Below are 27513 nucleotides of genomic sequence, written 5' to 3' on the forward strand. Positions count from 1 at the left end.
GTGTGTGTCTGCCCCTCATTGACACAGTTCAGGAGGGTCTTCTTGCAGAACTGACCCTCCTTGGCCACTGCTTCTTGTGCTGCCAACATACGTCTTTGGCTGTTCAGAGTGAACAACTTCTCTTGGCTTCCTGGTCCACCGTGGGCTGACCCTCCTGCCCAGCAGCATCCGGTGGCAACATGACACTGAACCCCTGTGTACTGTCACCACCTGGGAGTTTAGTGCTCTCTTCTAGCTGGTGCGCCTGCCTGCTCGCTGCTCGCTGCTGCTGTTCCTTCAGCTCGCTGTAGGAACGGGAAAAGGTATGGAAGATGGACGTGACTGGGAAAGCCATCAGCAAAATCCCACTCAAGATACTACTCAGGGCTACCACCTGTCCGGGGATGCTACGAGGAACCATGTCCCCATAGCCAACAGTTGTCATGGAGATCACGGCCCACCAGTAACTGGTGGGGACGCTGGTGAATTCTTGCTTGGCTCCCAGTTCGCTCTCAGCCAAGTAGACCAGTGGTGAGAAGAGGGCCATGGCCACGCAGAGGAAGAGCAGGAGGAGCCCGAACTCCCTGGTGCACCGGCGTACGGTGAGCCCCAGCGTCTGCAGCCCTAGCGAGTGCCGTGCCAGCCTCATCACATAGAGGATGCGCAGGGCCCGCAGGAAGCGCAGCACCAGGCCCACTCGTTCCAGGTACTTGTTCCCTGCTCCCCCACTGGGCTTGCTGCTGTTTTTCGTGGAGACCACATCCACAATGAGAGAGATGTAGAAAGGCAAGATGGCCAGGATGTCGATGATGTTTAGCGGGGTTTTCAGGAAAGCACACTTGTTCTCCGCCTGGATGGATCGCAGCAGGAACTCGAAGGAAAACCACGCCACGCACACCGTCTCCAGCACAAAGATGTCATAGCACTTCTGTGAGCATTCACCCTGGAGAGAAGAGGAGTGGGAAACACAGAAAAAGGGGGAAGAAAAAGATTTAACCAGGGAGTGAACCAAAGAAATAGAGAGTGGCAGTTCTTAAAGGAAAGCACCACGTGAAATTGATACGAATTGCGAGGTACCACATTAAAATCATCGCTGCTAAAAGCAGCTGGAATGGATAATTCAAACCAGAGCTACCAGCTATGTGTTTGGCTGCAGGACAGGTCAATGACACTCAGGAATATCCTGGGGCTGCCAAGAATTTGGTGTGATGGTATCAGCTGTTGGCCCGACAGCCCATTGCTGAAAGGCCAGAGGCTCACCCCACATTTCTTACTGATCTTTTAACACCTTTTAGAAAGGATTAGTACAGGATTCACAGATTTTAATAAATGGGTGATCCCTCCCTCCTTTGCTGATCAATAATAAACTGCTTATAAATGGCTCATAAACACCTACACCATCTTATGTTATGTGCTTGGAGTCATCTATTATTCACAAAATATAGCATATTTTTTATATTCCAGTGAGCATTTATTAACAGACTGGCCCTATAGTCAAAAGCTTATATAAAGAACTGATAAACGTAGATATTTCTAAAAGAAAAAGTCCCACAAGATCCAAGAAGGGTCCAGAGATATGAGCATTTTCAGATACTTCAGCTGTAACAACTGGCCACCATGATGCCCTCCCCAAATTTTCTGAGGCACTGGAAGAGGTGCTCTTCCCTGCAGGCTCACCTGGTGGAAAATGAAGGGACCTCTGGTGCTTTAGTCGCGATGCCTGTAAACAAGCCAGCCCTGGCACACTGCACAGCAATAAACAACAGTGCTGGTGATGGTTAGTTCAACAGCACAAATACTATGGCAATTCTCCGCTGCACCACTGTTAGTAACTCCAGCTGAATAATAATAATAATCAGCTTCCCTAAATAAACAGATTTTGATGTGGACAATTATAGGGCTAGCGCTGTTTCCTCTGTAAATGCTCATATAGAAGTGTTATGCTCTGGGGGCTTTGAGCGGAAGGCAAGTGGATATTTATTTAAGGGAAGTGTATATTTATTCAGTGAGCCAGTTTGACTCTGAACAGTTCATAAAAACTCTTGTAAGCGAGGTACCTCCCTGGTAGTGAGGTGTGTGACTCCCACTGGGTGCAACAGGCATTAGGTACCAATGTAAAACCTCATTTTGCTCGCCTATGCTAAATTATAGCAATAAAGAATCACTCAGGAGCTGCAAGGCTGTCAAGCCGGTCCCCATTTCACCGCTGGAGAAGCTGAGAACCTGGCACATCTATAAGCAGTTCTGCCCACGTGCTCACCACAGGTGTCTTCTGCTAGGCAGAGCCAGGGACATTTTTACCGCACAGCACCACATCCTAACTTCATCCTTCTCCAAGTGTTTATGCACAGTTTTTTTCCCTGTTGTGAAAGAAAGGAGCACTTCAACTAACAACAGCATTCCCCCAAATGTAGGGGAGTGATTGCATACACGTTTCAAGGGCTGCTGCACTGCCAGCAGCAGGAGCAGTGGAGTATATATACACCCCATGGAGTATAAAGCCTCACATTACTTCAACCTGATAGCCAAAATGCCGAGGCACCTTCCCCATTTCACACTTGAAACTGAGACAATGACTGAAGAGAATATGACAATAGGAAAAAAAAAACGTGAAAAGGAATCTTCAGAGCAGACATTTATGGTCCATCTACCATACACGATGAAAGGTTGTAGTGCCTTGTATTTATAGATTTTTTTTTCTTTTGTATCCCACTTTCAGTTGGCCCATGATGTACCTCCCACTGTTTCCCAGGAGGTCATGCTGATATGGAGAGAAAAATTACTTGTTCCATTTCAAATTGCTGTCAAGATCTGAAGCATATTGCAGGGAGGAAGGATAATCTTGTTTTACTCATGTGGTAGCTCAGATAGCATGTCTTTAACTTCCTAATTTTGATAGGTGTGAAAACTAGAAGTAGCTTGATTTATATCTGCCTCACCAGACTAATTTGGTCATAAATAAGTATTTTTGTCACAATCATAACACATAGGACAAAACATGTTCTTTTAGGGGCTTTGCTCCTATCACAGCTTAATTATGCTGTCGGGATCTCCCATCAGATGCAGAACCAAGATGCTTTCACACCACCGCACAAATCTGGCTCTGAGGGCCAGAGCCAAAACTCACAAAGTCAGTGGAAGGACTCTGCCTGTGTCACCTTATAACCAAGAAAGCAGCCATCAGACTGACAGCATCCCAGAGCCCTGCTGCCTGGAGATCTTTCATCAGGACATGCTTGATCTCACAGCCAGGAGCAATGGTTGCAGGCGATTTGCAGCTCCTTGCATGCATACAGAAGGATCAGGCTGAGAGGTTAGGAAGACAGCCCATAGAAGAACAGATATGTCAAGAGCAAAGCAGTAGCAAGAAGAAAAAAAAACCCACAAGTTTGCTTTCTCTGAAAGGTACATCACTACTTGGACCACCACGTGTGGAAACAAAGATGCAGCTTGCCTTAAGGGACCCATCTGGCAGGGAGCGTTCTGCATTCTGATGTGCGTGCGTATAATTTTCATGCCACTAAAAGTGTAAGGAAAGTCAGTGAAGCCTATGGAGAATTTAGACTTGGAATAGACTTACAAAGACTTTAAGGAGTTTAATAACTGATTCGGGACCTAATTCCCCCCGCACTCTCTATTTGGTGCATAAGGAAAGGAGACTCTCCAAAGTCCTTCTGTGCATGAGTTTTGGTGTGGGAGCAAACAGGAGTGAAAATTGTTCCTCATTAACGGACTACCAGCGGAGATGACTTTTGGAAGACTCCTATCTGCCCTCCCACACTCTGACATGTTTATCCTGTGTAGGTTCACAAACCTACAGTTTTGCTATTTATGTCCTCAGTCTTCCTGCAGAACGACATCAAAAACGCAAGCGCAGGAGCCGCCTGGCAACCTCCGCTCAGCTGAGCACGAGAGGCTTGGCAGCATCTGAAGCTCATGTCATCCAGCACAGAAGACCCAAGCCCCATCTTTTCCCATGGCTGTAATGAGGAGCTGAGATGTTCTCCACTAGGAGCTGATGGGGGGCTCTGGCTTTTCTCTGCCGGCTCTGCCCACTGTCCACAGCTGACAGTGAGCACTGGGAATGGCAAGATGTTTACTTGCAGTGGAGTGGAGCAATAATGCACTGCTACACAGAGTTCATTTTAATGGGATGAAACAATCCCCTCTTCTAGCTAATGCATAATTATCTTCAGCAAAGTGCCAGTCTTTCTCAATATCGTTATTAACCTATTGCAATCTGAACAAGCCAGGGTCGGTACAGAGGCTGGCCCGAAAACAACAGGGTATGAGCAGGCTTTTAGAAAACAGACCTGTGTGTCAAATAACCTGCCAGAGGCCTTTTTTTCACTAATTAAATGTCTTCCTGTCCCCTGGACCATGTTTCAATATCATCTAGGTATGACCTATTATTATTCTCCCATGAAATCAAAACCAGTAACAGCAAAAACATGTTTCATGCTCTTTGCTTCTTTCAGCTGCAGCTGCTTTTTCTTGCAGTTTTTTCCTCCTTGATTAGAGCATTGTAAAAAACAAACAAACACAAAATAATTTTTCTGTTTCTAAAACTTTTAACTATGTATTTGAGTCCAATGAGATGCTGTAACTAAGCTTACGGTTTTGAGGTTTTTTCCAGTCAAGAAAACAAAACAAAAATGCACAGAAAGACACACACAGATGGAAAAAAGCAGTGAAGAATTAATCAGCCATTGGCATAAGAGTAAAAACAAGTCCTAACAGAATAGGATAGCATCCTGCCCAAAATAGGTCTGTATCAAATCTGTATGTTCTCAAAAAAGAGAACAACACATGGCCATAAACACATACATTAACAACTACATACTGCTATTTGCTTTTTGAAAGCAAAATAGCTAGCTCTCGTACTAACTAACCAGATTACCTCATCCTCTAATCTAACAGATACATTTTTATGATTACATTTTCATATCTAGCTTTATGAAACTAGGCCACAGGAAAACTTTTTTTTTTTAAATTTTCAATAACAATTTAATTTCTTTTTGTCTTTTAGAGGTCTAAACAAAAAATAGCATGAATGGCAATCACAAAATACACCCCCATTGCACTTCTCTAGTCTTAAAAGACTAACATTCTTTTCTTTTAATGTACATATAATCATACAATTAAATAAACTCTATCTTAGGCTCTTGATTATAAAAACCAGTTTTATCATGAAAATATATAGAGCCAGTTGTTCTTTACAAGATGTATGTGTATTTAAGCATGTACATGTGTTTCTTTCAAACAGCAAGTAGATGGTTTTTTTCTGTGCAGAAATTACTTGAGTATGGGGAAATATCTATAGTTGCACAGGATTTTGGGGCCATATACTAATGTCAACTCAGGGCACAAGAAAAGAAACAAAGGAAGGTCTTGGTTAGTAATTCTATGCAGTCAAATTAAAGTGAGTCTCCTTTGCTAGGATTTATAGAAATTTGCTGTCAAAAAGCCAACCGCAATATCTTTCTTCTGGAGAAACATTTGCTTTGCCAAAGGCTGGGTCAGGTTTCTTTGGCAAAAGGAAAATTACAAAAAGAAATGCTGGTGTCACTGGAGTTCACATCCAGCTGTACTCTGTATGCTGTCTAAAAGCTGCAGGCGTCTTTCAGAAACGTTTTGGTTTGGCCTGCAGGGTCCCTGTCACTGGTACTTCCCTGTACTGAGCCTCAGAGAAATTCTCCACTGTGTGTTGTGACTTCCTGACCTGGCCTTTGTCCTCTGCTCTCCTGAGAAGAAATTCGGACTCTCCTCTAGATTCGTGCAGGCTCTGACGCCATCTCCCCCTCTCTCTGGCATTAGAGGATGTCAAAAGCCAGATCACCTCTAACCGCCCCAGTTCTTGTGTTGCTCTGCATACACATTTTTGTATGGTCAGCAGCTCCACAGTGCTTTCAAGGAAGAAGTTTAAATGCTACCCACAACCCCACTGTAACAAAGACTTCCCTGTCTGTCAAATGTGTATGTTAAGAAAAAAACCCCACAAATATAAGGCACCGAATACAAAAATACTTACATAAACTTTAAAATCATTACATTTCTAAAATGATATTTTTGTTCTCTTCCACTTGCTCCTTGTTACTTGAACCTTTTGGGTCATATATTTCAAGTGTTTCTCTGCGTGGATCAGATCAAATTGTTTTTAAACAAAAACGTGGAACTTGAAATTGTGATGTAACCAAGGTCTCGGCACCCGAGATCAGTGTTAAGGGACCTGCAGACAAAGTCCCTGAGGCTGCCATGTGTGGCAGCCACCAGCCTGGACACAGCGTGCCAGACAGCCCCTAGCCCAGCAGCTTAGGCTGCTCCCTGTGGATTTGGGCTTCAGGCTGAACCACTTGTTTCAGTGAACATCTGCAGAGAGATTCATAGGACAGACCTTCCCACTTCCAGCTATCCAGCAGCCCAAAGCATGGAGCACTTGCCCGGCTCCTGCTCCAAAACGGGCAGGGTGGAAGCCTGCACCTGGCTCTGCCCCAGCCCACGGGAGCACCTGAAGCACTGGGTGCTGGGTCACCTCTCTCTCTTGTCCCAGCTATCGCTGTGAAATGAAGCTTTCTCAGAGAAAAATGCCAGCAAAACAGCAACATTCCCAGAAACGTGCCCCCCCAACAAAAAAACCCCACAGATTCTGCTCATGCTGGCACTTTCTGATGAAAAGCAATTTTCTGATGAAAGCATCCAGCCAATTTTCACAGCAAGGATGAGAGTGTGACTCCTGCGATGGGACCTGTTGTTGGAAGGGCAGCATCACACTCTGCCCTTGGGCACAGGCGTGCTCCCCTCTCCATTGACTCCCTGCAGACTTGGGGATTGTAATTCAGTACAGCTGCCATTAAAGCTGGGGTCAGGCTGAACTTGCAGCCAGCCTGCTCCGAGCATTTCTCATGCTCCTCAGCAAGGATGATTCAGCTTCTGCACAGTCTGTCCTCAAAGCTGGCTGGCTGTGAATTCAAAGTAAGGGTTTCTGTTTTGAAAGTCACCAAGGGGCCATGAAAGAGCCCTCTGCTTCTCGCTGCACACACTTTGATCTGTGACTAGAGTTTGGTTCGTGCTTCATCTTCAGCCCAGCTGCTAGAAAAGGTAACCAGAGCCTTGCCTTCAGTGAGGAGGGTTGTCACAAATGGTCTGCAGTCACATTATGGACACGAGAGAGCTCTTGCGCAATTGTTCCTGTACAACTTGTCTTTGTTGAAGAGAAAGGGCAAGGAGGTGGGCAGGAGCTGCATCTATTTTAGATGTTATCTCTCTGGATTTCCTTTGATCACAAGGCAGCACAGCCCCAAATAACTTCACAACCTTTCAGCTTGTTATTTTTATTCTGCCAGTAAAGCAGCAAATAAACATGGAACACCAACAGGAATAAGGGAGATGCCAAAAGACTATGGCAACTGCTAGAAAGTAACTCCAGGGAGTGCTAAACTCCACAGCCAGAGTCTAATCAGCTGGTAAAATTACATGCCATGCTATTCAGTTGCAGTCATGTAGCCAAGGGGTTACTGAGATACAGCTACCTGCATGTCTTGCATTTCTGTCTCAAAGTGCTCAAAGTGCCAAATGGAATCGTAGAGTCATTAAAGTTGGAAAAGACCTTTAAGACCATCAAGTCCAGCCATCAACTTTACACCACCATGCCCAGTACACCATGTCCTGAAATGCCACATATACACATTTTTTGAACACCTCCAGGGATGGTGACTCCACCACCTCCCTGGGCAGCCTGTTCCAGTGCTTGACCACTCTTTCAGTGAAGAAATTTTTCCTAATATCCAATATAATCCTCTCTTGGCGCAACTTGAGGCCATTTCCTCTCATCCTATCACTAGTTACTTGGGAGAAGAGACAAATACCCACCTCACTACATCCTCCTTTCAAGTAGCTGTAGAGAGCAACGGCTCTCTTTCTGTTGTTAATCTACTTGTAAAAACACTTTTTGTTATCTTACAGTAGTGGCCAGATTGAGTTCTAGCTGGGCTTTTGCCTTTCTAATTTTCCCTCTGCATGACCTAATGGGATCCCTGTACTATTCTTGAGTTGCTTGCCCCTTCTTCAAAAAGTGGTAAACTTTTTTTTCTGAGTTCCAGCAAAAGTTCCCTGTTAAGCCAGGGCATTCGTCTTCCCTGCTGGTTTGTCTTACAGCACATGGGGACAGCCTGCTTCTGCACCTTTAAGACTTCCTTCCTGAAGAGTGCCCAACCTTCCTGGACCCCTTTTCCCTTCAGGACTGCCTCTCAAGGGACTCTCTCAACCAGTGTCCTGAACAGGCCAAAGTCTGTCCTCCAGAAGGCTCACTTGCCAGCTGCATCAGGAAGTTATCTTCCACACACGCCAGGAACCTCCTAGACTGTTTCCTCTCTATTGTGTTGCATTTCCAGCCAACATCTGGTAAGTTGATGTCCCCCATGAGCACATGGGCTAGCGATTGTGAGACTTCTGCCAGCTGCTTGTCGAATGCTTCATTTGCCTCTTTGTCCTGCTTGGGTGGTCTATACCAGACTCTCAGCAGTATATTTGCCTTGTTGGCCTTCCCCCTCATCCTTACCCATAAGCACTTGACCTTATCTCCCTAACATACAAAGCCAACCCAACACCTCTCCTTCCTTGCCTAGCCTTTCTGAAGAGCTTGTAGCCATCCATTGCAGCACTTCAGTCATGAGCATCATCCTACCATGTTTCTGTGATGGCAACTAATTCACAGCCATCCTGCTGCACGATGGCTTTCGGCTCCTATTTGTTGCCTATGCTACATGCATTGATGTAGATGCACTTAAGCTGGGCTATTGGTTTCACACCTAACATTGACATGCCACTCGTAGGCTCATCTGTAGTGAGCCTGGTTTTATCCCCTTCCCCCTTCAAACCTAGTTTAAAGCCTTCTTGATGAGCCTAGCCAACTCGTGTGTGAGAATCCTTTTCACCCTTTGAGATAGCCAAACTCCATCTGTTGCCAGCAGGCCTGGTGCCGTGTAAACCTCCTCATGATAAAAAAATGCATGAAATTCCACTGATGCTCAGAAAAGGGTCTGAGGGTCAATGGGAGGGAAGAGAAGACCATGTGCATAAGGAGTTTACCTGTGCACCATGGTAGCCTACAACCACCCTTGCAGATAAAATAGGCAGGAGACACAGGTGGTACTCATGATCCAGCAGGAACCAGCTGCGTTTCCTCAAGTTACTCTGCCCAAGCCATAAGCAGCCTGCTGCTTTGGGCCATCTCAGCCCCAGAATGCATGACCAAAATTAGATTCTGTAGGTAGGACTTGGGTTTCTAAGCCATAAATACTGAGCCTTGAGACTTGTTTACCTGTTGCCTTTTTCCCTGAAAATGCTGTAGATATCTTAACAGCTGTACTCTGACTGCATGGATTTGGCATCTACATTTGAATTGCGGAGAAAGACATAGCCACAGGGGATTCAATCTCCTACCTACCAGGCAAGACTACTGTTGCGATCCCAAGTTTGAACTCCATTTCCCTGCCTCCTGCACTTACTGTCCCTGCCACATGCAGACACATTCTTCAGTCCACTGTCCTGCTCCTTTTTGCCCCAGTGGAGTTGCTGGGAAGAATGGGAAGCAGGTGAGTTGTACTACAGATGCACAAAATGCTCTCACATTAAGTCCTCTCAACCAGCTTGTCTAAGACCTGCATCCACTTATAGCACACACTTCTCCAAAAAGCAACAGTATTTGTTAAAAGGAAACAAATGTTATCTAGCTCTATGTTATGGAAAGTAGCCAAAACTAAAATCTGCAAGAAGCAAGAAACATATGAAGAATAAAACAGACCATAAATAGCTGTGAAACAGAACATCATCAACTTGCCTGATTTTCAGGTGCCTATCAGGAACAGCACAGCACTGCACCTGGAAAGGCCTGGGGGGGATGTAAATACATCTGACATCTTAAAACTCCTCAGACTGCAGCTGGGAGCAACTTGAGGGAGCAGTATGTGCTCCAGCAACCATCTGCCACTATCTCCGAGTCTGATCATATCACACACCAGGAGAGAGGGGGCATACTATAATTTAAGAAGGAGCAATGTACTGTGGATAACATTTTATTTGAGGCTTCTTCTTAACGCTCTGCTGCATTCTCACTGCCTAGTGACCTCCTCATGGGCTAGGATTCCCTTCACTGTGTATTTCTTTGGTTTTCTCATGTTCATGACAATGAAAACCTACAGTTTTCACCCTTGAAACAAGCCTTGATATCAATTCCTTCTTGTTTACCACATACATGCATGCAAAACAACCAATATTGAAATGCCTTCAGGAGAGGCACATTTTCTGCCCAGCTAACCTCACACTGATAAGCATCATGCAGATGTCTAAGAAAAATGCTTTTAATGGGCTTGGCTCTTCCATCTGAGAGGCTTTCTTCTCCTCCACCTTCTTTTGTTCTTAGTCCTTCAGCTACAATATGTAACTGAACAGCATGATCACAATGCAGAAAATAATACTAAAGCAGATGAAGAAACAAATGCAGATGAACATCTAACAGAAAATATCTCAGAGGACAATGCTATGCTATGATTTCTATTGCAGGCTACTGACAGTTTGACAGATTATATGTATCTACACATTTTAAGGCAGCAATCAGTAAAAAATTATTATAAAAGCAATCCCCTCCCCGTGCACAGAAGTGATTAGGGCAGAGCTTGTATTTGAAGCTCATTGATAGGTTCTACTGTGTAAGTGAAGGATTTGATTTGTTCAAGAACCACCCATGTTAAACAAGGATGATTCAAACTGGAATGAGTTGGAAGGATTACCCAAGGTTACTTGGATGGCTCGTGGAAATAGAAAACCCATCTTAAAACCAGACAATTAAATGCACTTGACTTGTTTACCATCATCAAATGAAGGCAGAGAAGAAACATGTTTGCTGTCTATAAATAAACCAAGGGGATGAAGAGAAGCACTGTTTATTGCCATGGTCAAATGTTCTCATTCTGTCTGGACATGTTGGAAGTACTGCTATATCTATCTACTACCTGGCTGTTTACAACCCAGCTCATGCCCCTGAACCTGATCATTCCTTAATCCTCTGCAGTGCAAAGTCAAACAGGAAAACCCACTGGTTGGCTATGCTTCGACAGCTGACTTAGTTCAGTAGTGGCTGGGAAGGGCAACACCATGACTTCAGTAATGGCAATCAGCAGGTGGGGTCAGAGTGGGAAGGAGAGGGACCTAACATGTTCAGGTTGCACTCGCTATTTGCAAAGAGAACCCATGACTAATCGGAAGGATGGTGTTGGCAGGAGAAGAAATAGCTACACCAGCTTTCAGGATCTGGAATACAGAAGACACATGAGGTTCCAAAATGGACAGGGAAGGCCCAGAGACCTTTTAAGACTGAGCTTCTCAGTTTCTGGAAATGGTGGTGTGACAACAGGGGACCACACTCACCTCAGAGGGCCCATCCAAGTCCTAACTTTCTGTAATGTTCAACTAGCAAAGGAAATGATGCATTTGATGCTGCTAGAGCTGGACCTCAGGGGGTCTGAGATCCCTACCTGGCTTGTCCATGGCTTTTGTTAGTGCATGCATGTGAGACATAAGCAGGCTTTAAATAATAGCGAATTTCAGCCCATATGTACAAGAACAGGTTTACTGCCATTTGTTTGAAAAAATATTCTGAGTCAAAACACTGGTTAGCTGTATCTGGGGTCTGCTTTGGCAATTTTACAATATCCCAGTGACATTTGGAAACTGTCTGAAGCTACCAAGAAGACACAGGACCATGAGAACAAGATACTACATTTGAAATTCATGAACTCCTGCAGCATTTAAGGCAAAATTTCACAGGCCACTGCCCATATGGCTTTCTTTCCAGCAGCTTTGCCCCACAGCAGGCCTCCCTCTGTGGGAAACTCTCGTGGGTGACACAATGGTCCAGGAGTGTCCATGGCTCCCACACAGGCTCCTGTGCTTGGACCAGGCACAACCTGCACAGCCTGACCTCAGGGGCTGCTCAGCACAGAGGATTTCTTTATCAGAGTCACTGTCACGGACAGAGACCGTAACACAGGAAAAAAAAAAAAAAAAAGATTATTTCACCAAGCAATGGTGTCCTCCAAAGAACAGCTTCACTTTAGGAACACTGATGTTCTTAGTATTTCTGATTAAAACATACCTAGGAATTTTCTATTTCCAGAATGTTTTTCTTGGTTTTGGCCCACTTTTTCACTGAAATTTAAAGCAAAAAAAACCCCAAACCAACAGAACAATTGAACAACAGAAGCCTCAGTGCTGACAAGTGTCTCCCTCTCCCCAATTTCACATTAAGTAGAAATCTTCCTCCTCAGCCCACTCTCTTTTCCAGCTCTGATAGAGGCATCATAGCCTCTGAGGCTTAGAAACTACAATTAAAAAAAAAATCCACTCTCTAGAAACCTAAGAAAATGCTTGATTCTGAGCTTTTAGGTGAAGAAGCCCAGCTACTTTGTGAATTAGCAAATCTTCTGATTTCTGGAGAATAATTCTATCTTGTGATTTCTACCCTAGTGCACAGAAAACAAGACAGACTCAGTTCTTGCTTGAAAAAAAAAACTTGAGCAATGGCCTTTGGCACTTACAGCACACCTGCTTCTCATAAACACGGCAGGACTGCCAAAATAAAGATGGAGCTTCTGTCCCATAAGTGGCAGCATAAATCACAACACCGCAGAACCTCGCCAAGGGCATGGATGTGCAGTGCGAACATTTTCCCCAGGGAATGACAGTGCCTACACCCAACACTTCCCTCTGAAAGGACCTGCCCCAGAGAGACAGGGCTGCGTGACAAAGCAGTAGCATTCCTCATGCCTTCACGCCTACCCAGCACCTGGGGAAAGATGCTGCTGTGGTGGCATCTGGCTGCGCTCACAGAGACATGCAGATAAGCAATGTCTAGAACTGTGGTCTTCCTAAACCAGCATCCTCTTTTCATCTTCTCAAGCTTGTCTCACACACTGAAAAAGAATCTCAGTCTTGTTTCCTCTCTTTCTCTCCCCTATTATAACTTACTAATTGTATTCAAAAGAACAACTGATTCTTAACAGCATTTTAAAGCATATTTTCCTTCTTGTGTCCCCCCCCACCCCCGACCCCCGTTTTTCCCTTCTTTCAATCCCTGTTTTAGAGGTTCTTCTCCTCCAGCCTCCCACTCATTGCTGGATCTATTTTACTGACCCACATTAGTTTTACCAGTTCCTGCAACCCTGTAACCTGCTATAAAAGTTGGGAGTGTCTGTTTTTTCTCTTGGAGGAAAAGAGGAGAGTCAAGCTTACTCTTTTCCTCTTATATTTTTTTTCCAAACCTGTTTTCCCCCTCGTTTTTCCTCTACCCTATTATCTGAAAGTAACTGAAGGATTTGCCTATATTGCCCTATGGGTAGATTTGCTCTCCTGCTGGTAGCAGCTCAGTCGCAGCTGGCAGTCTGCTACCGCATTGCCCTTGCACTGAAATGCTGCAAGCTGTACTCCTGTGTACTCCGAAGTGGATGGATTTTTGCAAGGTGGACCTGACCACTGCGAAACTCTGCACTCTCTCATATTCTCTTTCTGCTCAAAGCAAACAGTTAACAGTGGTTTTTGTGATAGCAGAACAGAATATAAGAACTGCATGACTTACCTTAAATTAGTCAGTATTTCTACTGTATACGAAGGCAATTGGCTGTGGACTAGGAGAAAATATCCACAGCTTCTGCCCAAAGACACTCAGTGCGTGGACCTTTCAGGAGGGTGCTGCAATTTCTGTTCTGCCGTCATCTCTACCCAGCGCAGTGTGTGCCAAGTCTCCAACATGGCTCAGGATGTGTTGGATGGCTGGGACCTTCACACTATTCTCTGTATTTCCTATTTCTATCCAGGCTCGGAAAATGAGCTGAGGCAGAAGGAAAGGGATGTGCCTGCATGGGAAGGAGAGGGTATGAGGGCTCTGCCAGTGAACGGCCAGTGGGCTGGGCTGGGCTGGCACGGATCCTGGTGAACAGCCTGTCCTTGCTGAGGCATCCTGCTCCTGGGTGACCTGCAAGCTCAAGCCTGAGCAGCAGTGAACACTGGGACTAAGCCTTGCTAGTAACGTGTCCCAGGCCCTCTAGCAACCTCACAAGCACAGCCAGTGCTGGACAAGATACCTTGGTCAGGATCCAGCCTTCACAGGGCCAGACTCATCCCATGCCACAACTCTTCAGAAAGCTTCCAGGCTTCTGAGGTTTGCTGGCTGCCCTTGCCTTTAATCACAATTAGGAGCTGCCACTGCTCATTTCATCTTACTGATGACTTCAGGTCTGAATATACATGAGGGCCAAGGAAGCCCCAGACGTGCAGCATCCTTGCTGGCACCTCCTGCATGGGAGGACAGCACTCCTGTATGAGCGATTCGGGGATGGGACGGCAATTGCTCACTGATCTGTGAGGCCAGAAGTGGCTCTTGAGCTAATCCCCTGCGGAGCACAGGGTCTCACCAAGTGTCTCATGAATCACATGCATGGTTTCAGCTGAGCTGAGATGTCATGTTTAGAAGGGCCAACAGAATGTCTTTAATAACCATATGAGATGTACTCAAGCAACTCTAGATAGATAGTTTCCGTTGTTAATTACACAAGGGGCAATACACATTATTTAGAGGGTGAGTTTGTCTAGCTGCATGTTCCAGTTATTGTTTGCTGTTGTCCACAGGCACTCCTTTATTCTGCTGTTAACTGCTTAAAAATCTCTTCTGCTGTCTCACTCTAAAGCAAATTTTTCAGACTTTAAATAATTCTTTTAACTTTTTTTTTAAGCTTACCTGCTTAATGAATACCAATCTGGACATCGTATCTAAAGCCTCATGCTCTGCCTCTTAACTAGCATGTCAGATGGGAAATAGTGTATACAGCTGATAGTCCACCAGGGTTTCTCAGTCCTTTCTGAGTCCCCACTGTCTAAAAGAGTTTTTTGTCCTGGGCTCTGTGCTCCCTGCACTACAGGTTGCACTCTCTGCTGAGAAACATGCAGTTACCTCCCCAGGTTCAAATCAGTTCAGCTTACTGTGCCAGATACTTCCAGTCCCTGATTAATGTGTGATTTCTGTGCTACCTGTAAATTTAATTTACAGTTGTTTTACATTTTCTCCCAAATCACTGGCAAAACACCTAACTAACTCTGGACCAACACCAGAGACCCTTGCATGCCTTTCTGTGTACCCGGTTGCAGGATGATGAATTCTCATGTTAGTTGTCTGCTACTTCGAGATCTAGCAGAAATTTTAAAACATTAAATAAGGGAGGTAAGTTTATGAAAAATGTCATTTTTATTAAGACAAGAAGTTGTATGTCACTAATTCAAATACCTTACAGAAATGTAATTACCTAAATCAGAAGGTTTTTTTTTCAGAAAACTTTATAATCTTATATTAAGTTTGACTAATGAATGGTGTACTGCATAGACTAGAATTAATTAGGTTGTTGTCCTCAAAAATGTTGCTGATTGCACCCAGTACCATATTTTTCATGGTTTTACTTAGCACTAGTATCATGGTTTCCTTTAGAAAATCCAACAGTCTTACAGTTTTCTCCAAGTCCTTTCCTAAGCCTTTGTTAAAATCCTACTGCAAATTTTTTTAAACTTTTTTTTTCATTTGTATACCATTCTTCTATCTTAATTTGTCTTGAATATAAATGTCTCCATGGACACTGCAAAAAGTCCTCCATTTCAAAAATGTCTATATTTGATCTCAATCACCACATTTTAAGCAAGGAAAATGTAAGCATTTATCATGTTAAATGATTTGATGCAATTTTTCTAAGTGCTGTACACATGAATGAGCTCATTACCTCAGGTCTAGCCAAATGTAAATCTGGTTGCTTTCTTTCATTCCAAACCTCCAGAATTGATAGCAATATATCCTGGAGCTCTGAGATGAAATTTCCAGTTGCTATTTTTGTCGCAAATAAATGAAAGATTTCTCTCTTTCAAAACACTGGGACAGCTCTCAATAAGCCAGTACAGCACAAGTTCTCTTGTAAAAGGCAGTGGAGCAATCTATGGAGTAAAGAAGCTACACTGTACCCTCAGGCTATTACAAAGCAGGCTATACTGAGTAGCTGTAGTAATTTTACAAACACGACTGGAGGCCAAGCAACTATTATTGTGAGATGGCTTCAGAGACTTCCTGGATGATTTACTTGGAATTCAGGAGAACAAACCCACTGGTAGGTATGAACAGTTATGGTGATGTAACCAGAGAAATATTAAAAGAAACGAAATAGGGAGCACATTTTGCTGGGTAAGACACATTGCACCAAACATAAACCACGTAACAATGTGACAAAGTTACCAATGCTTTTATGGAAGACTCTTAGCTGTTTGATTATTTATCACTAATGTAATATTGCAGCATATTTATACAATATGTAAAATTAGACCCGAGCCTGCTATTTATTCATGAGAAGATATCCTGTAGACTGAAAGAGTTCATCAGCACAGTACAAAGTTATTAACAAGTTAACAGGAATCTTACCTTACCCAACTCTTGCCTTATCTCCAAGCTAACAGTGCAGAGAAATAATCTCAATTTTTTTTTACTTCTAAACCGACAACACAGCAGAGATTCCCAGGTGCATCCCAAAATCTATACTGTAATCTGCTATCCTCAAAATCTTCTTGGGCAGCTCCTTGTCCCATAGGATTTCTCTCTTTACTTGGGGAAAGCAACTCAGGAGAAGATGCTCTAGTGAGGCCCAAGATAAGAGCCATGGCACGAACAGCTCAAGCAGTCACCTTGCTGAGATGGGGAATTTTGGGAAGAGGCTCTGCAGGTCACTGTGGGACTTGGTGCAACCTGTTCCACAGTGCTGTGTCCCCACTCCCAAGTCTAAAGGCAACTCTTAGTGAAAGAAAATACAACACTCCTCCTAACCTTCCTGACATGACAGCAAAAGGTTTTCTTACTGGGACCGTATTTCCTTTATCTTCTCTTGAAGGAGCTGTCATGACAGAACAACTAGATCCATCTGCTAAAGTTTAAATAGCTTCAAACAAGCAGGAAGGCTAGGTTTCCCCCCGCCCCAGGGGAGGAAGGACTGCAGAAAGTATTTTTTTTTTCCCCCAAGAGGAACACGCAAGTCAAGTAGAAAAAATGGCAAGAGCCCTTCAAAGTAGTCCTGACTAAATACAAACAGTTGTTATCCAGCACTCTATCCACACAACCAGTATCAAGAATTGATGGTCATTCCATCAAACACCTTTTATTCATTAGTGTCAGAGGGGAAGGGCTACCTCTGAGAACCATTGGCAAAGCTGGTGCATGGTGTGCTATTTGGCCAGAGGGTTTGCAGACAGCTGCAGTCCTGGGCAGTGAGGAGCAGAGCGGATGCAGTGGGCAGCGCATTGTGCAACAGCAATGCCAAGGGCTCACAACACCAAAGGTGTTTCCCTAGCATGTGAATATAGCAATCCTGAACTCGGCAATACCGAGATGCTCTAACGCTAACAGATTGATTTGGATAACCAATAAAGGAAAGACTTAGATTCAGATCCACAAAGGAATGATTAATACACGTATTTCATTTACATTAAGGACTGTATCACTCAGATGATTCACAGACAAGCAAGTTCCCAGTAAAATGACCAAAGGACATGATCACTACTTCCTGATATTTGCAAAGAATGCTTTGCCATTAGTCTTATATTTGCAAATCCCATGGGAGTCAAATAAAAGATGCACACAGCTTAAGAGAATCACACAACTCAAGATCTAAGGTGCGGACTGAGCAATGTAGACATTCTCGACTCCTTGATTTTGAAGCTTTGTGTGTAATGCACAGAAGCAAAATCACTTTTATCTTTCAAACCTCATCACTTTCAACTGCTTTCAGACAAACCTGAGCTGTCTGAAAGGTAACATGCGCAGCAAGTTTCTCTGACCATCAGACAGGAGCTGGGAGACAACACTGCGATGACTCAGGCTTGCAGTGCAGAACTTTGCAGCTACTCCTCAGTTTTGGACTGTAACGATACAGTTACTGCATCTTGCATGAACTAAGTTGGTCTCACTTATGAAAAGAAAAAAAATTCCTTGCTTAGAAACCTAGCTCATAGCCTGAGACATGAGGAATGTGTGTATGTACCTGAACAGCAGCGTGGATGTTAATTTTTACTTCTGTTATGATGACAGTCACAGACGTTGTGTTTAAGACATTCTGTCCCAAAGCATTCACAAGCTAAGTGCAGGACTACACATAATGGGTGATTAAACTACATGAGGCAGATTGAGAACACAAAGCAAACTTCTGCTTATTGCTGATGACTAGAACTGTGGGCAAAGCAAGCTCTCAAAGCTTGTAATTTGGACTGGGTGTTACCATTTTGACTTAAGTACCAGCTAAGCAGAAAACCTACTTTAGGCAGGTTCTTTTATGAAAGAAAAAATAAGAAACACCTTACTTTTAGTTACAATAGCACTGTGAGCCCTACATCTCAAAAGCGAGGGCATGTGAATGTGAAGGTGAACATGAATCTCATGTGTCTGCAGGAGCTTCCTGGTGCACAATGTTGTAGAAAAGGCAGGTGACAGCTGTTACTGAGATGTTTGGTCTTTCCCTGGTCTCCAGCCAGCTGTGGCCTGAACTGCCTGGAGCAAACATGAAATGCAAACTAGCAATGTAGGGGACGAGTACATCAGCCCATCAGTTCAGATGCTGTAACTGGTGATGCTGTTACAGCTCATGGATTCTGCATTTAAACAGCAGAGCTGAGAGAAGGGTATAGCGAATTCTCAGATAATCCCCAGGGAAATTAGTCCAATTCCTGAAGATTCTTTTTATAAAAAGTCACCCTTGGTGCCTATATACTATAAATAGTTATCTGTAATACCAGCAGGGAGTTTTTTTTAGATACATGTTTTATGTTGATTGCGTTGTAATTTCTAGAACAGTTTATTCCACAAAGACAGGAAAAACACAACCTGCAATTTTGTTAAGACCTTTATTCATGAAAAACAAACCATCTATGAATCACATAAACATGTGGCTCTAAGCTAAAATCAAGAAGGTCTCAGTATCACATGCCAAAAACCAGCTGAACAGTCACAAAAGTAAGCGCATCCTAAAAACAAGCTCTTCAGTAATGAAAAGCTTCATTCCACAGTCTCAAGCAGAGTGCCATCTTAGGATAGAAAACACTAACAATATCAACTGTTTTACTCCTTTACATTACTTTCCACTTAAATAAGTAAATAATTTTTTGCAAAAGCAACAGTCTCCCTCACCCAGAAGTATCTCAAACTGCAAGAGTTTTGATACAAGATGATATCATTATTCAACAGAATGTTTGGCATTTCTGACACTCTGAGGTCCTGAATACTTGTATTTCTTCCTATTTGGCTACCTATTTAGATCTGGGCAACCTGTGCCAGTCCTCAGTCACTCTCACAGTGAGAAAGTGTTTCCTGGTGTTCAGAGGGAACCTCCTGAGTTTGTGCCCATTGCCTCTGGTCCTGTAACCGAGCACCACTGAAAAGAGCCTGGCTCTGTCTTCTCTGCACCCTCCCTTCAGGTATTTATAGACACTGATAAGATACTCCTGAGCTTTCTCTTCTCCAGGCTAAACAGTCCCAAGCTCCTGAGACTTTCCACATATGTGAGATGCTTCAGTGCCTTCATCATCTTTGAGGCCCCTTGTTGGACTCTCTTCAGCATGCTCATATCTCTCTTGTACTGGGGAGTCCAGAACTGGACATGGGACTTCACCAGTGCTGAGCAGAGGGGAAGGAGCACCTCCCTCAACCTGCTGGCAATACACTGCCTAATGCAGCCCAAGATACGATTGGCTTTTTTTGCTGCAAGAGCACATTGGTGGCTCATGGTAAATGTGGTGCCTACCAGGACCCCCAGGTCCTTTTCTGCTAAGCTGCTTTGCAGCTGGGTGGCTCCCAGCATATACTGGTGCATGGGGTTGTTCCTTGCCAGGTGCAGGACTCTGCGCTTCTCCTTGCTGAACTTCCCAAGGCTCCAGTCAGCCCATTTTTTCAACCTACTGAGCCTATCAGTCACTCGTCCAAACTTTGCGTCATCTGCAAGGTTGCTGAGCGTAGACTCTGTCCCATCATCCAGATCACTAATGAAGATGTTGAAACAGGACTGGACCCAGTATGGGCCCCTGGGGTACACTGCTAGTTACTGGCCTCCAAATAGACTTTGTGCCCCCGAACACCACCCTCTGGGCCTGGCTGTTCAGCCAGCTCTCAACCGATCTCACTACTCCTCTAGCCCCTTGTCTATGAAAAGCTGTTGAGAATCATTATACAAGACTCTCTTAACCTTGTCTGAAATTACTTTTGTGTGTACCTTTGTGAAATGAAATCTTCAGCCACAAGATTGTTTAAAGCGCATATTCACAATTTATCTATTCCCCATCCTCACCAATATGAAAGATGAAGTACAGTGTGTAAATTAAGCTTAGAAGGTTAAATAGTTTCAGGCTTCTTTACAAGCTATTATTAACTTCATTATTTATGAGTCCCTCTCTTTGTTGTAACGTTCTTCAGCTGAAGGTTATTGAACTGTAACTTCCTATCACAGCATCTTTAATTAGACTAGCTTTTCCCAATACGTTAGAAGGCACGGTGAAGAAGGAAGTACTCTCTGATCTTCTTTTGTTTTACACTGTGGTACTACAAATGATTGACCTCAGTGGGACTCAGGCCTACAAATGCTTTTGTGAATCAGGACAAAATGCTTGATGCTAATCTCTGAGTTTACCACTTATTCTTCTGTGATGAGGAAGACTAACAAAAGCTTTCTTCTTTAGATGGAAATGGTCAACATTTCTGTTTTCACCAAGAGAAAAATGAAGAGTCTAGTACAATGACCATCTGGCTTTCAGTTGAATCTCTTGATGTCTTCTGGTCATACAGCTCTTACTGTGGTCTTAAAGCTTTTGCTGTAATATATCCCCAACTGGTTGAAGACTCCTATGATATATTAGCTGCTTTCCCTGAGTCACTTGATGCCTGCCGTTTGTTTAGAGAGTTAAGAAGCCCACTTAAAGGTATCATATGCTTAAAATGCCTTAAGGATACTCTATGCCTCTGGCTATTTTTATGTCTTGGAGGTAATTTTTGTTGTAGTCTCGAAAGAACTCAGTGCCTAAGGGCTCCTGCTATGATTTTGTCTCAGCAGTATTTTGCCTTAAGAGGGGACTTTTCACCATTAAATCGAGACCTTGCATAGAAATATCCCATTCTGAAAATTTTGAAATTAAAATTAATTATTGCTTTGCTATTTTACATGGAAGAACCCAACTCTCTTCACAGGTTTGTTTTCTTTAAACATTTGAAGTGGCCTTTCCCTGAAATTTCCAGAAGCAGCTATTATGTGCGTTACTGGACTGGTGTTATTTTCTTTAAATTAATCAGTACATAAAAGCTAAATGAGGAAAAAAAAATGACAAGATAAAATATATGTCTTAGCTTGGTAAGTAAAAAGAAGTTTAGGATCTGATTCTGTTAGCTTTATTGATAATTGTGCAGCATCTGAAATACATGATACTACTTCCAAAAAAGAGTAATGCTTGAGATGAATCAGGGTGATCATTAGTAAGAACAAGACAGCCATGGTAAACGGGAACATGATCCTTGCAGTCTTGTTAAACCACTAGAGATTGCCACTGTCATCTAGAACATCTGGAGCAGTGAATAAACTTAACAAAATGTAAGACTGATTCTTCCTCTGTATTTTAAAAGAGATAGGCAGGCACTATACTAATATCCTCACCTACATGGTAATTTTAACGTTTAAGGTCCCACACTTACATCTGTGTGAGGTTGCTTACACCTCTGCAGGACATCACCGGGTGTAACAGCTGGTCCATTCAGATGACATTAAAGGATCAGGGTATGAAAAGCTGCTCTCCAGCATGTTTTTCTTTCATGATAGGTTCCTCCCTCTTTCCAGAGAGATAGGTGGCACATAAAGCTTTTGTTTTCTGGAAAATGCCAGCTCAGGGAAAAGACTGCTGCTTGTTAGCCAGAGTATCTGTGACAGCTCTGACAGGGAACCCTAACTGCAGTAATGCCAGCCCGAGAGCCCAGAAAACACATACCCAGTACCCCACATCCTTGAAATAATATTTACTGTTTATTTGTTCCTTAGGCAGGAGGGATGCAGATACATTTTCTGCCTGAGAGGAGACTGCAAAACCAGACCAAAGAGCTATCCCTGGGCACAAATTTTAGAGTAGGTGCTGGGGATAGAGCTCAGGATGATCAACAGGAGCCTGAATTCACATAAACCCTCTTCTCTCCACACCTGTTATCTGATGAGCTGCACTGACTTGCTAAGCCATGTAGGGATGTCATGCAAGGAGTCTAAAACCTCAGTCTCTGATCCTACAAGCAACTCCATGCGGGCAGATGCCTGACTCCTTGCCCAGCCTTACTGAGGCTGAAAAGATCTGTGTGGGTATCTGCATCCATTTGTGCAGGACCAAAATCAGTCACCATGTGTGACTCCTGGCATGACTAATTACAGCTCAAATAGAACGCTGACCTGTGCTGATTCATTTGCAGGCAAGGAACATTGGGGATGAACTAAGCTATGGAAGAAGTGATCCTTCACCCGTTCCCTGTGCTGGAGAACCACCTTTGCCTCAAACAAAATAACCATTTCCACTCTGTCCACAGACCTTCCCTGCGCAAAGGGCAGAACAAAGCCTGTTTGCAGGAGCTCTGTGCTTTTAGAATTTGAGGGCACAGAAAAACGTCAGATCATTTATTCTGATCTACTCTGTATTACAAGCATTTCACCTTTGTGACTTGAACTGAAAACAGTAATTTGCTTTTGATTGAAGTAGAGTGTGTTTAGCTGAAGGCACCTTCCAGAAGGGCACTGAGCTTTGAACTGAAAAAGGAAAAAATTACAAAATCCACTAATTCTCTTCCTAGTCTGCCCCAGTAAATAATCACCATGGTATTAAATATCGGCACCTAGTTTCTCATACGAATTTATCAGGACATAGCTTTTAACTGTGCGTCCTTTCCCTGCTTAACTTAAAGGTCTTTTAGATTATACCGTTCTCCTCTCCTCATAAAAACCACTTATTTGCTTAATCCACTCACCTTCCTTTTGAAAACCTAAATAAACTGAAATGTTCAAGTTTCTTATTGTACGACATTTTCTCCAGGTATCTAATATTTATAGGTTTTTTTGCACCCTCTCCAATTTTTCAGAACTCCATTTAAAAATATGAATGTCAAAACTGACTGCAGTATTCTAGTATTCAGTGCCGCATAGCGTTAAAAACATATCTTCCAGCTTCTAATCACTACTCCCTAGTTTAGATACTCAAGGATCACATTAATCCTTCTGACTTTATACTGCAATAGTAACTTACAATCAGTTGCTTGTACTCTAAATCTTATTTAAAGTCTCATTTTGGGAATCATAGACTCACTACTTTTGCAAGATCAACTCTGCATTCATCTTTATTGTAAAATTTTGCATTTGACTTTGAAAATGTGCTCCTTTTAATGGCCCCAGCTTACCAAGAAATCTAGGCTTCTCTCATATGCTTTCTCTAACCTCATTATTGCCCTGCTCCACTCAACAAGTATTACTAGTCTGTTATTATAAGTCCCTATTTATGATCTAGTAATCTAGTAATAATATATGGTGCCTAAACTCTGGTAATTCTGAAAGCAATGGTTCAGCTCGCTCTTACACCCAGGAACATCTAAACACTAAATACATCTCAGTTTTCAACAGTAAAATATCCCCTGTGCTTAAAATCCCAGCATACTGGAGCACTGTTGGTTAATTACAGTAAATGTTTTATGTTTTGGAAATGTTATTTTAAAAAAATTATTACAACAATATACTTTCAGCTAGTAACCAGTACTTCTATCCTCAAATTTTAGATCATAAAACCCCTTCAAAACAAAGATCTTATAATCAAATATCAAACAACATAGCAAATATTTTGTTGTTTTGTTGTTTGTTTTTTTCCAGCTGCTACTGAATGAGTCTAATTCCAAATCAGACAGCTCAGTCCATGTCTAACCTGAGCATACCTTGCAAGCAAAGGGTGGGTTTAAGTGCACATTAGGTACTCAGTCAAACCCAGGGGTCTCTCTGGAGTTGCTGGATCCATTTTCCATCAGCACAATTTTTACCTTCAATACTACAAAACAGTAAATGACTCCTGTCGGGTAATGACTGCTCTCTTTTCTGCTAATGGCAGTGAGAGATGAGCCATTCGGCACCCAGGTGATGGCTTGCAAGAAGGGTTCTGCTTTCAGGTGAGCTTGGCCTTCAGCTGAGAGGCAGAACTTGATGGGGTGAAGTACTGTCCTAGTGACTGCAGTTCACAATTGCATTTAATGACCACAGGACTGGAAAATAAGCCCAAGCATTTAGTGTCAAGCTTGGATTTGAGTAAAAATAGAGAAGTCGTGAACTCTTCTAAAAGTCTCCACCCCTCAAACCCCTTAAATTACATTTCAGCACATGTTTAATGAAAATGTGAATGTCCTTCTCTATTGATCTTCAGATGAGCTCTCAGTGGCCTACATACAGCTAATCCATGGAAACTGAACTGCTTACACAGGGAATAAACCCTTAGGAAAATTGTTGAATTAAAGAATAAACAAAATATCCGTAAGACTTGATTTTCAAGGGCATGAAGCATCCACAGTTTACACATGAGAATACTAAGCATGTCTGAAAATTGGGACATTTGCTTAGTTCCTGCTATTAAATTGCTGCCTCAGCTTCCCTGCCCTTTACTTCACCTATAGCATCAGAATATTTTAGATGTGGTTTTTACACTGGGGTACTGTGAGTTCATTCAAAGTTCATTAAAGTACCTTTAAGGAAAACCGATCTGTTCTCTCTTAACCTAACTTCAAAACATTAAGCCTCAAGCAAGGCTGATTTTTATACCCACGGCTAGTTTGTCATCTCCTTAGAGATGTCAGGAAACAAATCTGTTGGGTAAAGCTGTCTGCTGGCGAGACTTGGCAAAGCCGTGCTGGCAAGGCAGAGTTTGGCCCAATCTTCCCTCAATATTAAGTGACGTGATGTTTTCTGTGCCCTTCCCCAGCCAGCGCTCCACATCATATGCATGACCTGCATGATTGCTGGAGTGACTTTGCCCATCACCTTCCCTGAGAAGACAAGAATGCAAAACACACTTTACTCTGAGAAAAGCTGCACTCACCCGATCTTCTTCTTCTCTGACATCTGGCATGGTGCTGATGCAGAGGCTGACTGCAGTGATGGCAACAAAAGAGATCGAAATACAAGCAAAGATCTTTCCTGGGATCCCTGAGTGTGGGTTCTCCACCATATCCCTGAGCTTTCGCATGCACAAACTCAATCGGCTATCGTCCTGGAAGGCACATTGTGTAGTTTCACTAAATACCATCTCCCGTTCATACAGTCTGGCCTCAGCTGCCTCCTCCTCTTTCTGTCGCAATCTCTTTTTACAGCACCACTCCAGGTGGTCCTCTTCTATCCCCCAGTACACAAGCTCCTCCTGAAAAGAAAGTGCACACATCTCCCTGAGAAGCCTTAGCTTCCCAGCTGTCAGGAAAGTCATGATCGTCCTGAAGGCACTAGGATTACGGTCAAAAAAAAATTCATTGCAGCTAACATCATAATCATCGCAGATGTTCATGATCTCATCATAATTGTTGCAGGATTTTAGCTTCCCAAGCCTGGTCAAGGGGCAGTTCTCCAAGGTGGTCCACGGCACTTTGTATTTAATACCACCTACATTGATGATCACAAACCTGGTCCGGTCATCCAGGCGGGCTAAGCAGCACAAGTCTTCCCCAGGGTGCAGGAGTTTGGCCTTTTTGTAGAAGAATCCTTTCTTGGTTTGCACTTCACACAGGTTTTCCAAGTTATTGAAGGAATAGGAGCTGAACTCAGGATCTGCATTCCCAGTGAGCAACGCCATTTTGTGATATTGAGTCCATAAGGGAGGTCGAGGCTACTCAAACACACACATCTGGAGCTTGATTGGAGAGTCAAACTGTAAAACAGAATTTTAAAATTACCATAAAATTCGGGTGTTGCTAGATGAAAAACAATCCTGTCCTTCAAATCCCCAAAAACTTTTCTCCATTTCCCCTATTATTTTAGGACTATGTTTGCCTGATAGTCGCTTGGGAAAAGAAGCTATGTTGAAGATTTTAGTCAGTGAATGAATGGAAACAAACCCAGTGTATTATCATTTTCAGAAATTTATTTTCTAGAGGTTTGAGCTATCAAACTAGATATCAACGGATACTGAAAGGGAAAATGGGTCTTTTCGATAAATGACAATTTACATTTTAGCAACTTAAAAAAGAAATTTAGTTGCAAATGTTTTTTTGGTTATTTTGGCCCGTTTGTGTAATGTCTCTCTTACAAAAATGCCCACAGTGTGAGGATAAAATATATGCCTACAGTACAGTCAGAAATGTGACTGCAGCAATCCTAGTCATTCCCAGTTTAAATTCATCATGTTTAGGTACCGATAGCAATGAGTACCTGGGAGCTGACCATCCAGCCTGCAGCCAGCACCCCAGCAGTTTGGGTGCCTGAGCACAAAGCATGTACTACCAAGGTTCACTTGTCACTGGTACCAGAACTCACTGGATTAAAGCTGTATTGGGCATATCTAATTGAACAGCCCCACTTCTAAGAGCTAGAAGGCTTTTAGGCCCTGCAGAACAAAGTGGAGCTGGAGGCAACCCACTTGTTGCTCTTATTTCTGGATAAGGCAGAACCTAACCAGTCACATCGAGCAGTAGGTTGGTATAAACCGACGATTGCTCTTCCTGCATCCTGACAGACATCCTTGGACAAATCACTGGGATCAAATCAAGCAGGTTTTTCCCACTGATCTCAAAGGGGTGGCAGAAAGCAAGATGCTGGGAACAGGACTTTACCCTGCTTTCTCAGTCAGGCTACAAGAAAAGAGGGAAAGTTTGCAGCTTCATCTGAGGTAGAAGACTCTTGTTGCACTGAGTTTTGCTCAGATGGCTACGTAGGCTACTCTGCTGTTGCACTCTGCCCTACTAGATCAACCATTATGCAAAACTGCAGGATTTAATTTATGCCTTCTGCTTAACCCGCATTCACCACACCACCGTCCACAGATTTGAACACACTTTTTCACTTGTCACATGCTTCCTCACTTTCTCTAGAGCTCTCCATCCAGGTTCCCCAAAGCTGTCTCTCCAAAATAGTACTAGGATGTCCTGAAATGCTACTATGTAATTGCATTAGTGAATCACCTAAAAATTCCAAAATTGCTCAAATATGAAGTAAGCAGGAAACAAGAATTGGCTCAGTAGTGTTGGGACTCCACACAAAAGACTTGGACTGGCAGTGGATGCAGTCATAGGGAACAATCTTAAGTGGAAAATGTAGAAACCTTATAAGATGATAAGGCATGAGAAAAAAAAGAGGTGTGAAGTATAGACTGACATTATTGATGACAGGACAGTAACCATGAGGTGGTAAGTCTTCAATTCTGGTCAAACAACCGAAGCACAGCAATAGC

General features: G+C 43.2%; 1 protein-coding gene across 1 annotated transcript; it reads right to left on the bottom strand.

The window, feature by feature from the left end:
* KCNG2 (potassium voltage-gated channel, subfamily G, member 2) lies at positions 1-25985 on the bottom strand. The gene is made up of 2 exons (XM_010193860.1): positions 25177-25985; positions 1-922 (listed from the first exon to the last, which is right to left on the bottom strand). Exons 1-2 carry the CDS (start codon positions 25918-25920, stop codon positions 104-106), a joined length of 1563 nt encoding a protein of 520 aa, XP_010192162.1. The 5' UTR covers positions 25921-25985; the 3' UTR covers positions 1-103.
* Between the last annotated feature and the right edge of the window lie 1528 nt (positions 25986-27513).

Source organism: Mesitornis unicolor, unplaced genomic scaffold (assembly GCF_000695765.1).
Source record: "Mesitornis unicolor isolate BGI_N332 unplaced genomic scaffold, ASM69576v1 scaffold10981, whole genome shotgun sequence".
NCBI lineage: Eukaryota > Metazoa > Chordata > Aves > Mesitornithiformes > Mesitornithidae > Mesitornis > Mesitornis unicolor.